We start from the raw sequence: 16,778 nt of genomic DNA, 5'->3' as shown, positions 1-16,778 counted from the left end.
ACAGCTTCATCAATCCAAGACCACTTAAAGACGGAAAATGTAGGTCATCTGAAAATACCTCGCCTGCAAAATGGAGAATTAGGGGTGTAAGAATCACTCGGTCTTACATGCTGACCAGTAAAATATAACAAAACATAGCTAACATTGCTGAAAGGCTGGTACTAAATTTCTATACTTGTAGTAGCTGATGCACAATGCAATACATCAGACTAAATGGCTTTACTAGTCCTCGCCTTTTCTAATTTACGCCGAAACTCTCAAGGGAACAACAACAGCGGAGGCAGTTTAAACACAGTTTCATTACCGTCGGTCATAGCCCTTGTTTGACGCTGTGGTGCGCTTCAGACTTTCAGACTTAAAATATAAACGTGCCTAATAGGGTCCAAGTTTATTCCCTTTTGCTGTCCGACATTAGCATGTCTATAGCTTTTAACCGTCACGTGTTGCAGCGCCGTTCTATTGAAAAGGGTCTATAGGTATTCACGTGTACGAAGAATGTGACAGGTTATGTCAGGATCTATTCATCCACGAACAATTAAAAATGGCGGATAACAGCTGCAGCAAACAGTGTCAATCAAATAGGGGCATGCGGGGTGAGCGGAATTTAAAAAAACACATAAAATGAGGTTGCGCTCTGATAGGATTTTTGCACCTTTAAGTGTGAAAGCGGCATTTAATTCCCCCCAGTAAAACCGCAGCTTTTTCCCCATCATGAAGTATCTCCCTGGATTCCAGCGAGGTGAGGAGGTACGGGGGGGGGGCATGATGACAATAAAATACTTTCCAGCGTATGTAGCACCGTAAAAGAATGAGCGACAGGAAGAGAGTGGCACATAAGTGGGGAGAGGGTGGAGATGTGGGGAGAATAAACATGCCATTTTGATCGCCCCGCGCTGTCGCTTCTGAGCTGAATGTTCGGCAGTGACACATGCGTGACATCAGAGCAGCCCGACGCCGACCGCCAGAGGAGCCCAGTGCAATGAAAAAAATGAGGACACATCTTTCAGCATCAGTGCCCCACTGTCTACAGACAGGCATACACAAACACACACACCCACACAAAGACATACAGAGAGCCGTTCCCACATCCACTGTACATTTTTCAATTAGAGCGGACAGAACGCTTTAATTCATCCGCTTGCATGGAAAATAAAAAAGCAGGGGAACGAAATGCTGTTTGATATCATGATGAGAGTAGGTGAATCAAAGAATGTCTCATGACACGCAGCAGAGACTTCCCATGATACTAATCATGCTGTTGTTTTATAATGTAACATAAAAGACAGTTTGTTCAAGTGCACAGCAGTACATACACATTTATTTTGAGTGTGTGCAACCCCCCTAACCGACCCCCACCCACACACACACGCGCGCGCATGCTTACTGTGACCTAGGAATCTTTCAGTCAGCACCAGACTAAGCTAGCATACATGTGCTCAAATAACATGTCACCTTGGTTGACCTCATCACACTTGTAAAATACTGAAAAGGACCCCGGCTGACCTATGCAAACGGAGCTTGTTTATCCCTCAAGTCTTGAGTCCGAATTGAGTAAGCAACATGGAAAAATAGGCAGCACCCTCACACACAGCGGGGGTAAAACATATGGTGCTTCCATAAAGTTAACACACAAGTATATAAGACAGGAGTGTTTACGAGACGGATTTCTATAGTGTTTCCAGGAGCTGATAATCCTGCGTGACTCTAAGTGCTTGCTGCTGCATGATCCTGTACAAAGGTATCATAGTCATAATTGTCCTCCTCTAGGCGATAAGATTAAGAAAAGGAAAAAAAAAGAAAAAAAGAAAACAGATTAAGATTGAGATTCTTTTTATTACTTTTAAGTGTCCCTCAGGTCATTCGAGTTGACTATTGCTGATGGATTGATAACATGCAGCAACGCAGCCTATACTGTTTTTCATCTCTATACAAAAGGCTTTACATCATGAGGTTCTTATGTTAAAGCAATGCTTCTACATTTTTAGGAAATACACTTTAAATGTGCTATGTATCGAACAGTTGCAACTGCTGCTCACGATACACTTTTTTACTGTAGCTACTTCCTGCTCTAAGCTAGGTCGCGCAGTTAGCTGTGCAGCTAGTGGCACTATTACTCTACTAGCTTGGCTGGTGTTTTCACCCCGGACAACAGCACTAGGCTCACCAGCCTACAACTGAACAGCAGAGTATAGTGACAGGACACAGCCTCCGTCGGCGGATGAGAGGACACGGCAGGCAGGGACAGAAGCTGAGAGAGAGCGAGTCGGTCATCGGCAGCGTAGATAAGCCGCCAGACAATGATTCTTGGAGCAGCGGAAAGACAAACCAAGTTGGTCTTGGTAAGTTTTATTTTGCTTCTGTTGAGTTTGAATGAAAAGTTAGCTTGTTTTAGTTTGATAAAAGAAACTCTGATTCAGAAGGTGTATGACTGTGTCTTCTGTTTAAAAGGGCCCTGTGGAACTTATGTGTTAGCTACAATGCTTTCTGTCAGCGTAACGGAGAGAGACACTGAGAACTTGAATAAAGTCACATCCTTTCGACCGTCCCGGAGAATCCAACCTAAGTCCTCAAAAAAGTGTAAGAAACAGTTTTTTTCATTCATTTATTTGACCACAAGCTAAGAGAGCTTGTGAGACAAAGCAAACTTGCCTCTCGCAAACATCCTAACAGAAACTACAGGGGCTACACTATAGCCTTTCCCGTACAACGTGGTATTACGAGACAGGATGGGCTAGCAGGTTAGCATGCTAGCTTCAGAAGTGTCAAAGATATAACTTTGATATAACGTCAAAGCTGTTATTTATTCTTCAAATTCTAGCTTTATCTTACGCATTGCACATTTAACAGCAAGTACAAAAAAGGTTAGCTGTAAATATGATAAACAGAACGGTCAAAATGAACAATATGGCCAACAGTTGGTTACCACACCAGCTGGAAAATGGTAAACAGTTAGCCCTGCTCCGTCCATATCCTCCACCAGCAACACTTATAAGAGTAAAAACAATAACTAGAGAGCTTACTGGTAGGCTAACCTTTTCCAGGCTAGCTGTTTCCCATATTTTGAGTCTTTATGCTACAGGCGCTAATGTCCCCTGGCTGTATCTACATATTGAACATCAACATTGTATCATTTGGCATATTTAGAAATAAGATAATAAAGTTAGCCGCACTGACCAGACTAACCACCAAATAAATAAAATTTACTGCATTTTAATGTATTACAAACCAATAAATGTCAGGCCAGTATTTTAAGTCTGAGTGCCTTTTTAACCTTCTGCAGGGAGCACAACTGTTATGAGCACCAGGTAGGTAATGCTGTGATTTAGCCGTAATTGCTAACGCATGTTAGCTGTGGAAATTGGAAGGGTGGAGATGGTGTTGTTGGGTGGGTGGGTGTTGGGGGCTGTGCAGTGAAAACTACCCGCCTCAGATTCCTGTCTGTTTCCACTGGCCCCCACTAGCATTCTGCCAGGCTGTCAGGACATGAGGAGCACATACAGAACAGGTCATCTCCACAGAGAAAGGGGGTCAGCGTATTTGCTTTCCTCATTTATTACCTTATGCACTAATTAGCACGCTTTGTTTAATGGCAGTTGTCTTGAGAGAGGCTTGAAGTTTGCAGCGATTTAATTATGTACAGCACGCGGCGAAAAGAGCATGGAAAATTGAGGTGGGCTGCAAGGATAAATGCCATCTACAGTGCTCTCTCTCTCTCTGTGTGTGTGTGTGTCTGCCTGAGTGAATGTGTATCTGCATGATTCTGTGGGGTTTATTTATGTGTTGGTGGATGTGTGTGTGTGTGTGTGTGTGTGTGTGCATGCCTGCGTGCGTCATCCCCCCCCCGAATTATAGGTTTGACTTTCACAGTAAATCTAATGTCCCCCTCGCTGAAACTCAGGATCAGAGGAAATTGTTCTAAAACCTTTCTTGGGCTACTGTCTTCAGTGACAGTGAAGCCTCGGTAAAGATAGGGGCAATTATAACATGAGAAATATTTACATGAATAGCAGTGACTTAATGCTCATGAGCCCCTGACGTACTGTAAACTGAGGGTTCTAAAACTGCAAATCAAGTGACAGGTTATACCAAGAGCAATTACACGAGAACAACTCGGAAATCTTTGAAGCTTTTTCTTTGTATTTGCTCCTAATTCACGTTACATTTAACAAGTGAAATAAGCCCTCTATACGGCGACATAACCTTCATGAATTTTTAATCTGCTGATGCCACAAATAGCATCAAATCAAGCAAAATAGCTTTAACTATGAAGTAAAACCTAATTTTCCGTCCAATTTGAGAATTTGATCTCATGACTGTATCAGAAACACGTCCCCGTCATACTTCTCGGCGCTCTGTAATTCACTGCAACGGCTACGTGCCCCTATTCATGCTGAAAATACTTGGAACAATCAAGTGTGCACAGGCTTTCTTTTCTTTTTTCTTTTTTTTTCTACTCACAAGCACAAATGCACAGACATACACAATCACACACACACACACACACACACACACAAACGCAGGCACGACATTCATGCCATGTGATCTTGCTAGGCATTATGCCAACGGCCAAACATGTCACTTACCAGAAATCTCTCTGAGACAGAGCGAGATAGAGAGAGAGAGAAAGAGAGAGAGAGAGAGAGAGAGAGAGAGAGAGAGAGAGAGAGAGAGAGAGAGAGAGGGAAATTCTGCACATTTGCCAGTTTGTGAGAGCTCCTTGTCAAGTGTAAGTACAGTACATACACAGGGAGCATGAAATTTAGCTGCTACAGTTATCTGCAATGTACTGTGGTGTGGGGGCTGTTCGATTCTGAGAAAAAAAAAAGGAGAGAGAGAGAGAGAGAGACACGTGATCGTTGAGATCTAATGTGGAATTGTTCTGAGGAACATGCCATGTTTACTGTTCATTGTCTAAATTCTTGGAAGGCTTCCTGAAAAGCACGTAGCAAGCCAAAGCAGCCCCAAATCGGTTACATTTGAGATTCCTAATGGCTTTTGCTGATCCTCTCTCTTTCTCTCTCGTTCGCTCTCTCGTTATTTTCTCACTTTACTGCATTTCAGCGCGCAGCCCAGATAAACCAACTGTACCTGCGTGCTTGTGTAAATGACAATAAAGCTTGACATTTTATACTCATGCTTATATTTTATACATACTTTCTAGTGGCAGAAAATTAAAATCCATGACTACATTGTTATACTTATGTGCACTACAAACCACTGGATGAACATGGCATCAGTGTTATAAGCCACAGATATTTCCCTGTGTCTCATCCTCTACCCAAATGTGTGTTTTGCCTCTAATGACGCTGAAGGTAAGAGGAACTGACAAAAGCTAGAGATAAATTACAAGAAAAAAAACACATTACATGCTAAATGAGCAGTGAATTTGAGGAACTGCCCATCCTTTTTTTGTGGCTGTTGCAATCACCTTTCATGCCAAGAAACTAATAGTGTCATGCTGAATATACAGCCTCTGGTAACCAACATTTTTAACCAATGAATCAGTCGGTGAACGTTCAAACCGGGTGGCTGCTAATGTGTTAGGTGGAAGATGGACATGTGGAACGTCAGTCATTTGGACGTAATTTAGTTTATCTAAGTAAATTGATCTTTCAGCAGTGCTGCCAAATTTACCCATGTAGTAGTCAATCTGATTTGATGTGACTCCAGACTTAATTCTGGCTTTAATTGGAAAATATGTGGGCAAGGCGAGTTCACTGGGGCCTCTAACCTTGTTTGCCATTCATCTGCATTTCAAGAGTTAAGAATTTATACCTTTTAACCTTATCTGTAACATTTGTGGCTTTTAACACTAATGCCGTGTTCATCCAGTGGTTTGTAGTGCACACAAGTACAACAATGTAGTCATGGATTTAAATTTTCTGCCACTAGAAAGTATGAATAAACACACGTGGAGTTTAGTGAACACTCTTCCTCCATGATAAGCCATGTCTCTTCTGTACTGAGAAGCTGTTCGAGAAAGTCAAGATATTTTACTTAACTTTCAGTGTCTCCTTCAAAGTGTTTAAAGGAACTGTATGTGAGCATTTTAGTTCAAGTTCACTAAAATGATCAACTGAACGAGAAAAAATGACAGTTGTGACATTATGTCAAAGACATCTATATCACAGATACACCCACTGATGTTAGCATGCTAACTAGCTAGTCTAATTCCGTCTCGTAATACCACTTGGTACCTCAAGAGGGGATAGTGAGCTGCTGTAGCGTCTGGACTGCCCTAGTGCTAAACTCCCTGAACACATTGCATTTCCTGTGACTAGCCTACTTTAAAATAAAATGTACCTCTTGTTCTTTTAATGTGAAGCTGCAGCTGTAGGAAATGTTTGGCTTGCTTTGGCGTTAACAATACAGTACAGCGGTCGTTGACACATACGTGTAAATCGGTTGGAAAATGTCACCAGCTTTGCAACCCTACTGTCCATTCGACTGGTAAGTACACAGCCGCGAACGTTAGCTATTTAATGATAGCTTACAAAGGTAGCTAACTGTAAAACATTATTGACAGTGCTATATGTTTGCTAAGTTAACTGTTTGTTGGAAGAATGAAGGACTGCAGCGTTTTTTCTTGTTTCCAACTTTCTAGTAGGCCTAATGTTCAACTACAACTATGTTTGAAGTGGGAATTTGACAGATGGCTAATTCATACACATAGCTAGGCAGTCCATTTCCACCAAAACTAAGCTTGGTGACACAATGTTCCCATGGTAAGTCATATTTATGAGATTAAAAAAAATCAAAATTATGAGTTATAATGTCATAAATATGAGATGGAAAATTAAAATATGAGATAAAGGTCATAATTATGGGATATATAGTCACAATTGATCTAATAATTTTGACATTTTGACTCATAATGTTGACTTTCTGTCTGATGATTTCGACTTTTGAGCTCATATCGACTTCCCATGGGAATATATATATTTAGATATCTTTTTTTTTCATCTTTATCTGGCAAAAATGGGCTTCCATATATAAAACCTTATGTGAAAAATCTGTCAAGAGGAAAAAGTATGTGGGAAAACATTTTTCATGTTCGGCCAAACCAAACCAATTTTGTACAGACCTGGAAACAGTTAAGTGTAATTTACGAGCAGATTTTAACCGTTGCCACCGCCAAACCACCTTGACACCTACACAGTCAATTAGAAAAACTACTGCGTTGGAGTACAGACCAACTGATTTGTCCAGAAAATGGAGGTGAAATTAGAATTAGCTTCACATAAATTATGTGATTTCTTCCCCACTATCTTCTGCTGGATCTCTCATTCAGTGGAAAGACATTTTTCTTTTCACGGTTAACATTTGCATTTCAGTTCCATTAACAACAACCAACAAGCCCGAACACACAGGGAGCAGCAGCTTCTTCTTATCCATCAGGGTTTAACTAGAACAGGCTCGGCGCTACGAGGAAAAAACACAAGACTAATGTATGAGAATATGATGTATGACTGGAGCCCGGTATCACATACCATCAGCAGTGACTCATTACTGTCTCAGGAAAGGAAAATCATACACACGTAAACACACTCCCCACTTGAGTATACACGCATATACAGTACAGATAAAAGTGTACCAAGCTTGAGGCCACACACACACACACACACAGGCACAGAGCAAATGAAGCAGGGACAAAAACAAGTCTCCAGGTATTAAAACGCAGTTTGGATGAATAAATGTCTTTTTAATGAAGCAAAGGAACAAATGTTTTTTAATATCAGTAGCGTTGCACTTTCTACACTTCTACTTTGTTTTTCTTTCAAAAGCTCTGGAGGGGAATTTATTAGAGGTTGTAAACCGGAGCTACTTTATTCTTTTTAAACAGTGTAATCTTTCTATGTGTGCTGGGCAAACGTCAAGTCTAACAAGAGACGAGGTGAGAAAGAATCTCTCCGTCTTTGTGTTCCCTCTCTCCCTTTTTCTGCCGGCGTATCTGCATCAGTTGCATTTGAAACCGAGCTGTCGTTCTCTCTCTCCTTGACACTCCCCACTTGCACATAGCCCCGGGCCCCCTTGTGGAATGCTGTATAGTGTGAGGCCTATGGAGGAAGGGCATCCCGGGACACGGCGAGAGCACACACACATACACACACACACGCACTCAGAATCACACTCACCGACACACGCAAACACGCACACACAGACAAATACAGCTGTTGAGAGCCATCACAACCCCTTTGGCAGACGTCCAAGTCAAAGACGAGTGGTGTTGGAAAGGCCTCCGTTTAGAGAGAAAGAGAAAAAAGAGTCCTACATTTTCCATGTATGTTGTGTTAAAGTCTGAAGATAGAAACTTGGCAGCACACTGCCCGCATTACCCCGAACTGATTTCCACGTATTGGGGAGGGGGAGGAGGAATCTCATAGCTGCCCTGATAAAACCTGTCTTTGTGTTGCCCTTAGGACTGGCAGGTATGGATACATACCAGCTCAGCTATTCAAAAGGCAAGTACAACACGCCTTCTTATCCTTTCATAGTAGTTTGTACACCGGAGAAGCAGAAACAGAGGGGAGGGGGAGGGGGGCTTTTAAAACGCTTTAAACACCAAGAGATGTACTTTTTAAACGCACTACTTAAATGATTCATATGACCGTAAAGCGTTAAGCCGTCGCTTTAGCCTCCGACACCTGCTACATGTCGCTGGGGGCTGTTTACCACATGACAAAAATGAAATACCGTATACATCAAAAGTGAGATTTTTTTTTTTTTTTGCCACAGTCATCTTGAGAAAAAAAAAAAAACTAAACACACACGGCTTGGCCTGACGACGATGACGGACTAGACAGTGAGAAGAAGAAGAAGAAGAAGAAGAAGAAGAAGAGAGAGCATGTGAGAGAGGGAAGGAAAGTGACAGGAAATGAAGAAAATTGCCACAAGCTACACACACCGGCTAGCCACACACTGCAACCATGTACACACAGCAGGAGGAGGAGGAGGAGGAGGAGGAGGGGGGTTGTATGTACAGTCAAATGGCTCCTGCAGGGTTCAGGTGAGGTAAACAGGGCCACAACTGATGTTACATCAGGCAGCAGTGGATGGCAGTGTGTAAATTAAATTTATTTTTAACCACGTTTCATTCAACGCTCTCCACTTTGCCTCACTCGTTTTGCACCCTGAACTGGAACATTTTAGAGCCTTTTATATGACGTTATAGAAGGTTTAGTGTTCAGAGACATATATGAGAAGCAAGTCGTGAAACAGCTTCACCTGATTTAGGTTGAATACCTCATGTAACATATAGCACAAACAATGGATGCATTATGGATGGAGATTATTATTATTTGTATTATTATTATCATTATTTTAGACTATAATGAAAATAATAGAGATAATATCAAGCCACTCTCTCCACTCATATAGTAGAAAGTACATTACAACACTTTCCCACCGCGGTTTAAAAGTGCAGGGAAGGAGATAAATAAATAAAGAAGAGATTAGCCTACAAATTTTCGAGGTGGGCTGATTATAAAAAAAAACTACAAAATGTCATCAGATATCTTCTGGTGGCGCGTGGTGACAGTACAGTACACTTCAGCTTGGGAGGGGGATCACCCACCATCCTCCTCCTCCTTCAGCATTTCACTGCCATTACACTTCATGAAAGTTTTTTGTGTAAAAGAAGAAGAAGAAGAAGAAACTCATGTGCTGGTCGTGTCAGCACATTGTGTCGGGGGGGAGGAGGTGGTGGTGGTGGTGAGAATGCAGCTGAATTTAAAAAAGAAGGGAGAGAGAAGCGAGACAGTAATGCATGGTGGGGAGAAGAAGAAGAAGAAGAAAAGCAAAACCTATGCGTCATACAAATCAGACACTGTAAACACGAAGGCAGGAAAAGAGGAGGAAAAGCTTGTGGGGAGGGGGGGATAATTTACTTACCCGATATGTCGCTATGCTCCCATAAAAAACTGCGGCTCGTCCGCCCGGCGCAGATGTGGCACGCTTCGCTTTCCCCTCCGGATAACCTACAAAGTTTGCGAGGTGTTTTTTTGTAGTTTTTTTTAACACACAGAAAAAAGGAAAGGATATATATATATCTTTTTTTTAAAAAGCAGGGCCCCGGTTTCCCCCCTACTCTTCTCGTCGTCCTGCTGGCTCACTCTATCACTCTCTCCGTCCTATCTTGGCCGCTCGTCCCCCATCTCTCTATCCCACACTCTCTCTTTTCGCTCTCTCCGTCCCCTCTTTTTTTTTGCAGGAAGTGAACGCAGCTCACATGAACGGTGTGCGGACTCACAGCAGCAGCAGCGGCAGCAGCCTGACATCATGCACCACCACTCGCTAAAGAGTTGCTTTTTAAAGACACAGACATTTTTTTTCTTCCCCTCTCTCTCTCTCTCTCTCTCTCTCTCTCTCTCTCTCTCTCTCTGTCTCTTTACTGTAGGTATACACACACACACACTGTCTCTACTGTAGTCGGGTCAGCCGCGCTTCGGTCATATCGTGCCGCCTTCACGGACACATGAACTCGCTGCACTCTGCGGGGCTTAAAGGTGCAGACTGCTGTGGGTTTGAAACAAAAACCTCCACCAGGCTGCTTTATTAAAAAAAAAAACACACACACACACTCTCACGCGAAAAAAAAACATACTATGTGATATGTGATGATGATATGCAGAGAGCATATGAGGACACTTTCTTTTTTTTTTGTCGCGTGTCGTGCTCGCCCTCAAAATGAAATTTACATGTGTGGTTACCTCACGTGTCCTTTACGTGATGACAGCTCAGGCTACATGATGATGCGCATGTGTGCTAGTTCTGCTAAATTATAAGCGCCAACTGCTGGCGGTGTGACCTCAAGTCAACTTTTTCTTTACTGCAGGCTCGGCTCGGTAAATCACTGCTACAGGGTTTCTACTGTACTTCACAGAGCGAGCAGGGGCATCAATCCTTAAGCCTCAGTCTATGTGAGATGCAACTTTATGTTTAAAATATTTACCTTTACTCTGTTTTTATATATATATAGAGAGAGAGAGGCTGTGCCACCATGCTTTTAAAGGGGCGCTGTGTTGTTTTTGAGAGGAAATTCAATCATGATTTTTAAAAATTAACTGAGTAGATTACAAGGTGTAATTCATACACAAGCAAGAGTAAAATTCCGGACTTGGAGAAAAAAAAAAAAAAGACTTAATTTGAGTAATTTGAGTTGACGTCATTTGTTACTTTCACACTCAAAGTGACTACAAGTTTATGAAACAGTCCCGTGATTCCTCTGATGATTAGAAATTACCTGTAGACATCAACAAAAAGAGGACTATTTTTATATAGTTATTATAAATGCCTGTGCTCGGAGTCCGATCACATTTGTCACATATAAAATCACATATAAATACATAATACGTCATTGCGATCCATCCTGCGGTCTCTCAGCCACCCGGTTCTGTAACAAATGCACGTGCTGACTTAATGTCAGTTATATGACGATACTATCACCCTGCTTTTCACACTTCAGTACAGATTTCATGGTTATACTCATAAACTTTTACTAACAAGGAACACTGTCAATGTTTTTTTTACAGTGTGGTAGAAGAACTTTTACTTTATGGCTGCAACTAATTACTGTTTTCTCGATTAATAGGTCAGTTTGGTCTATGGAGAGCCTAAAATGACATCTTCAACTACTTGTTTTCCCAAAGATTCTTAGTTTACTGTCATATAGGAGTAAACTAAAAAATATTTACACACAAGAAGCAACAATCAAATAATTTTGATTTCATTTTCATATTGAATTACTTGGACTGATTCATTGATTATCTAAATACTTGGTGACCTAGAGACTTCCTCCACCACTGAGGCACTGAAAAGAAGTATTTTAACACAAGAATTGTAGTTCAAAAATGTTTAAAAAAAAGTATCAATTTGTAACAGAACACGAAAAAATGACAGTTTTGACGTTATGTCAAAGACCGCAGATTATACCGCCAGCTGGATTATCACTCTTGTAAAGGGGCACTTCATAGTTTTTAAGAAGAAATTCAACTTGCACTCAGCACTCAATCATGAATTTAAAAGTAACTGAGAAAAATTACAGGCTTGTAAAAACATTAAAAGTACACAGTAGTTGTAGGAGATGTCATTAGTTATATTCTCCTCTGCTTTAGAAATACAGCTTTCATAATTATACTTACGTAACGGAACACTTTCAATGCACCATCTCAGCTACAAGGCTGCTGAAGTCAATAAGCCATACTAATTGATGATATTATTGTGGGCGGCCCTCGAGCTGGAGGAGATCATTCCCTGATATCATAGGGTTTGTTCAAGTTTTCCCACATGGTCCGTATCTCAATTTGCTCCACTATGATTTACTTTTATGTCTGATGTTGCTTTTTATCTCCTCACTTCATGATGGCACTGAAGTGTTTTCATTTCTCTCATTTTGTTCTTTCTTATTTTCTCTTATATGTCTTACCCATGTGATACCCAGTTTCCTTACAATTTCAAACAAGCTGTATTTATGTGTACCATAATGAGACACCACTGTATAAGTCCTGTTATATTTCTCTATAGGCTTACAGGCAGTTAATGGCATTAAATAGTTTACAGTGCTCTTACTGTACCTCTTGCTATTTAAAGTATATGGCACACTATGATATTCCTATAGGGACTATCATGTGTCTGTGGTGCTCAGTGGTGAGTTTATAATGATCTCATTGTACCTAGGTCTCTGCCATGAATGCATTTACATTCTCATTAATGTTTACGAGCGAATTAAAGATGTTTCGTTGTAGCTCATTGTTCGGCTAAACTAGTTAAACTGAAAGTGTAGCCTATTAAATGGCGGCTCACACAACCGCAGGTCGAATTTCATAACTTAAGTTTGAAAGTTTCAACACATGCTCGATTTTTTTTTTTAAACGTATGTACAGAATCATTGCAGATCATCTTTTTTTCTGTTTTTTGTGATTGTAGGGTTCAAGGGTACAGGATCGGAAGAGGTTAGTGGTGTTAGTGTTAATGCACAGGACAAAAAATGTCAAGTCACTCAGAGTAAGCAGGCAACTTCAGCTTTTAAAAACGAAAAGGAGAAATGAAAACGAGCGCGCTATGACCTAATCGCCGAGCCTAAACATGGCACTATTTTGACATCACAAGACAGTCCATGTTCTCTAGTTCTCTGGTGTAACTGGGCCCGGCTCACAGTGCGAGGCATATGATGTGTTGATCCCCAGAACAAAAGCGTATTGTTTCCCCCCCCCCCCCACCGATTATCCATTTACTGCCTGAGGCCACACCAGTCTCAAGCATGTCTCCGTCAGGCCACAAGCCACCGTGTCGAAAGTCCATATCTAAAGATGGAGTCCCTGTAGTTTCCGGCCTCTTTTGCAAACATTGAGGTCGGAGCTTGTGCGTGACCCCAGAATTCAAATCCTCACATTTATACCAAGTTAAAGGTGCAATATGTAAGAATTGGCAACCTGTAATTGAAATTAATTTAAACTTGAGTATGCGTTACACCATGTAATCTACTCATTTACTTTGAAACTCTTACTTTAATACAGAGCACAATTTGGATTTTTGTAGCCAATAAGACTACCTGATCACAAACGGGCCGATAAAATACTTGACATACGGACAGAACCCTTCAAAAACTCTGCAGCTGGCGCCGGTTCAGAGAGGTGATCATGACCACTGAGCAGAACGGAGCAGGATTACTTTCATTAATTGATCGCCTGTTTGGTTTGTAATGTCATCAGTTACCCAGAGCCCAAAGTGACACCTTCATAATGCTTGTATTGTGCAACCAACATTTGGTTTGGTTGGCTAACACAAAAATAACTGAATATGGTCAAAAGGAAGAGAAGCAAATTCTCACATTTGAGAAGCTGAAACCATGAAACATTTCAACAAGTGTACAAACAAAGTTGGGACGCTGTTTAAAACATTGTTTTAGATTTTTTCCCATTGTGAATGAAAAATAACGGTTATCAGAATAGTAAACGACAAACTGTTGCAGCATAAGTAATGAAAATATATTGGTACCTACAGGTGTCAGATTAATACATAGCTATAAGTATAAAGTACAATATTCCCTCTGAAGTGTGGCAGAGTAGAAGAAAGAAGTGGCGTGAAACAAACCTCAAATTTACTGAACTGTATGTACGGTACTTGTGTAAATGTGGTTACATTCCACCGGCGGCCCTCATTAGGTTTTGTAAGGGTACAATGCCGTGTGAAACTGAGGCTATATAAGGTGATTGGGACACAGCCATGTCCATTGTTATGCTTGGCACAAACAGCACAGTCTCGCTGGTGGCTGGCGTTTGCGTGCCGGAGGAAGCTAAACAGAGAAGTCTGTCAGAGCGCCTCTCGACTGATGGAACACTTGACCCAAAGACGTTCTCGATTTGAACTGTCACACACTCTTATGACACAGCCCGGGGCATGCCATCATGGCTGTTACACAACACAAGTGAACACATTCACCCAGGCCGTTCCATTTTTTTGAACGAGGAAAACATTTCACCGACAGAAAATGTATTTAATAACTTTACAAAAACAAAGTTGACATTTGTCACTTACACAGTTTGTCAGTTTTATTTTTTTTCTTTCCCTATTCTGCCCCACAAAAGCGCGCGCGCGCACACACAAACACACACACGCACACAGCTGACAACTTGTTTTTGGTCACTTTATCCACCATAAGTTACTGTGTGTCAGCTTCACCTCTGTATGTTTACACGATGCTGTGTGTATACACGACATTATGGAAGTCATGGTGCACCTTCTTGCGTTTTGGAGCCAAACTCGTGTTATTTTGGCACAGATGACTGACTGCCTTGCATCACACATCAGTCATGTGTTAGGTCACTTTTCCATGCAACGTTAACTTTGACATTCACACATTTTCCATTATTGTAAACGGATGAGATTTCTAGTCGAGATGCCCTTTAAAACTTGTGAAGACAGATTACAAATGGGGACTCCTGATGACTCAAATCTTGACTCTCATGTTCGTGTTCAGACATCATGGATCGTCGTTAACATTTAGCAACCGGGAGGTTCTCTCTGAGTCGCACCCGACCAGCTATTTTTAAAGGAGCGTACACACAGATGTTACACAAATTCTTGTTGGATTCTATCATATCTGAAACAACCCAATATGAAGCTGAGTCGGCGTCAAACTTGTCTTTTTGACTAGAACATGTGCATAAAGTTACAGTGTGAAGCATCCACATCACACACTACGTTTCCCACGCTGCTCACACCGCAGCTACATGTCCACAAACACCATGAAGCACCAGCCGAGCCCTCCCACCAGAAACATGGTGATCTGCATGCTGTAGATGATCAGGTCATTGAGCACCCCAAAGTCCAGGCGCCTGTGCCCCAACAGCAGCAGGATGACGGACAGCTTGTACTGCAGCCGCAGGAGTACGCGCACGCTGACGTACTGCAAGAAGAAGAGGGCGGAGAGCGCCACCCAGAGCAGAGAGGTCAGCAGGCTGCAGCCAAAGTAGAGGAGGAAACGGAGGAAGCTGTACATGCAGCGCGAGCGCAGGTAGAGGTCAAAGTTATTGTACTTGGTGCGCACTAGCTTGGAAGCGTGCGTCGACCCACAGGCCGAGTGCATGCAGGTAGTGTGGGGGCCATGGAAGCTGCGCACCCGCCGTGGGATGGGGATCACAGGCATGGGTGGGCTACTGGAGCCCAGCACAGTGCACAGGTGTTACAGGTGGAGTCCTCTGTGGGATCTGCTTCCTTGGCGTCATTTGGTTGCGGAGAAAAAAAACTGGCTCTTGCAGGAGCCCAGGGATGAGATGGAGCTGCAGGCGCTGTGTGTCTGCTGTGGAGGTTTTCTCCTTCTAATGCACACAAGTCCTGTGAAGAGATCACAGATAGTTGTTTTGTGATCATTCCCATAAATGCACCTGCACACATTGTTACTGCATGAGGCACAGGCCTGTGCACACAAGGACAACAGGTGTGGACACATATTCAAAGCTACATACAAGCCTTCATTTGAGCACAACACTAGCTTTATGTTTTAATAACCAACTCATAGCTAGCGTCCCAAAACAGGCCCCTTTAATGCAATATTCTGTCTGTAAGAATGAGTGATCGTGCAGAACCAGTGTTGATCTTACATGCAGCACTACGACGTCTTCCTCCTCACCAGTAAACCTGCTGTTTGACTCTCAGACGACGGGCGCATTGTATCACATTATAAAACAGCGGGCTGCAACATAAACACACGGGATGTTGTTTTTGTTTCTTTTCGGCCCCACGATGCGCTGTTTTAACGACGAGGGAGCGACGGCAGCGGCGAGCCGGTGCTTGTACGTCCTGTCGCAAAATATACGAGTCATCCTGCTGTGACGACAGCTGCCGAGTTAAAGGGGAAGTGTCACCCAAGGAAAGGATGCTGGCTTTGGACTGCGGTTTAAAATAGCCTGTTTATAGTTCGACAAAGATTGTGAAGGGATTATATATATATATATATATAAATGTATATATATATATATATATATATATATATATATATATATATATATATATATATATATATATATATATATATATATATATGTATATGTATGTATAGTATGTGTGTGTGCGTGTAGGCTGGGAAACAAAAGGCACATGATTTGCTTCTACGTTCAGAGCACAAGTTGGTCCATGGACTAATTCCCAGTTGTGGAGGAGGTATGCAAGATTTTTTTTTTTTTTTTTTACTTAAAGGTGCAGTATGTAGTTTTGGGGATGACATTAGATCCCCCCATTAGATAGATAGATAGATAGATAGATAGATAGATAGATAGATA

General features: G+C 41.8%; 2 protein-coding genes across 3 annotated transcripts in view; both read right to left on the bottom strand.

Moving 5' to 3' along the window:
* The window catches only part of nacc2 (NACC family member 2), a 35,944-nt gene extending 25,550 nt beyond the window's left edge, over nt 1–10,394 (bottom strand). Inside the window, exon 1 of the mRNA XM_030435890.1 lies at nt 9,892–10,394. The gene's annotated coding sequence lies outside the window, so the exon portion shown is untranslated. The remainder of the gene's footprint in view (nt 1–9,891) is intronic.
* Nucleotides 10,395–14,473: 4,079 nt separating this feature from the next.
* tmem250 (transmembrane protein 250) lies at nt 14,474–16,349 on the bottom strand. 2 transcript variants are annotated; one of them, XM_030434748.1, is made up of 2 exons: nt 16,101–16,349; nt 14,474–15,834 (listed from the first exon to the last, which is right to left on the bottom strand). In XM_030434748.1, exon 2 carries the CDS (start codon nt 15,644–15,646, stop codon nt 15,227–15,229), a length of 420 nt encoding a protein of 139 aa, XP_030290608.1. In that variant the 5' UTR covers nt 15,647–15,834; nt 16,101–16,349; the 3' UTR covers nt 14,474–15,226. The 2 variants fall into 2 exon arrangements, with proteins under 2 accessions (XP_030290608.1, XP_030290609.1); XM_030434749.1 differs by having other exon boundaries at nt 16,130–16,337.
* Nucleotides 16,350–16,778: the final 429 nt, after the last annotated feature.

The sequence above is a fragment of the Sparus aurata genome, chromosome 12, assembly GCF_900880675.1.
Source record: "Sparus aurata chromosome 12, fSpaAur1.1, whole genome shotgun sequence".
In the NCBI taxonomy this organism is placed as follows: Eukaryota; Metazoa; Chordata; class Actinopteri; order Spariformes; family Sparidae; genus Sparus; species Sparus aurata.
The sequence above is the reverse complement of the archived record's forward strand: the minus strand, read 5'-3'. Positions and strand labels throughout refer to the sequence as shown.

Coding starts and splice junctions, on each gene's coding strand:
- tmem250 (XM_030434748.1), bottom strand. CDS start 15,646: ATGCCTGTGATCCCCATCCCACGGCGGGTGCGCAGCTTCCATGGCCCC.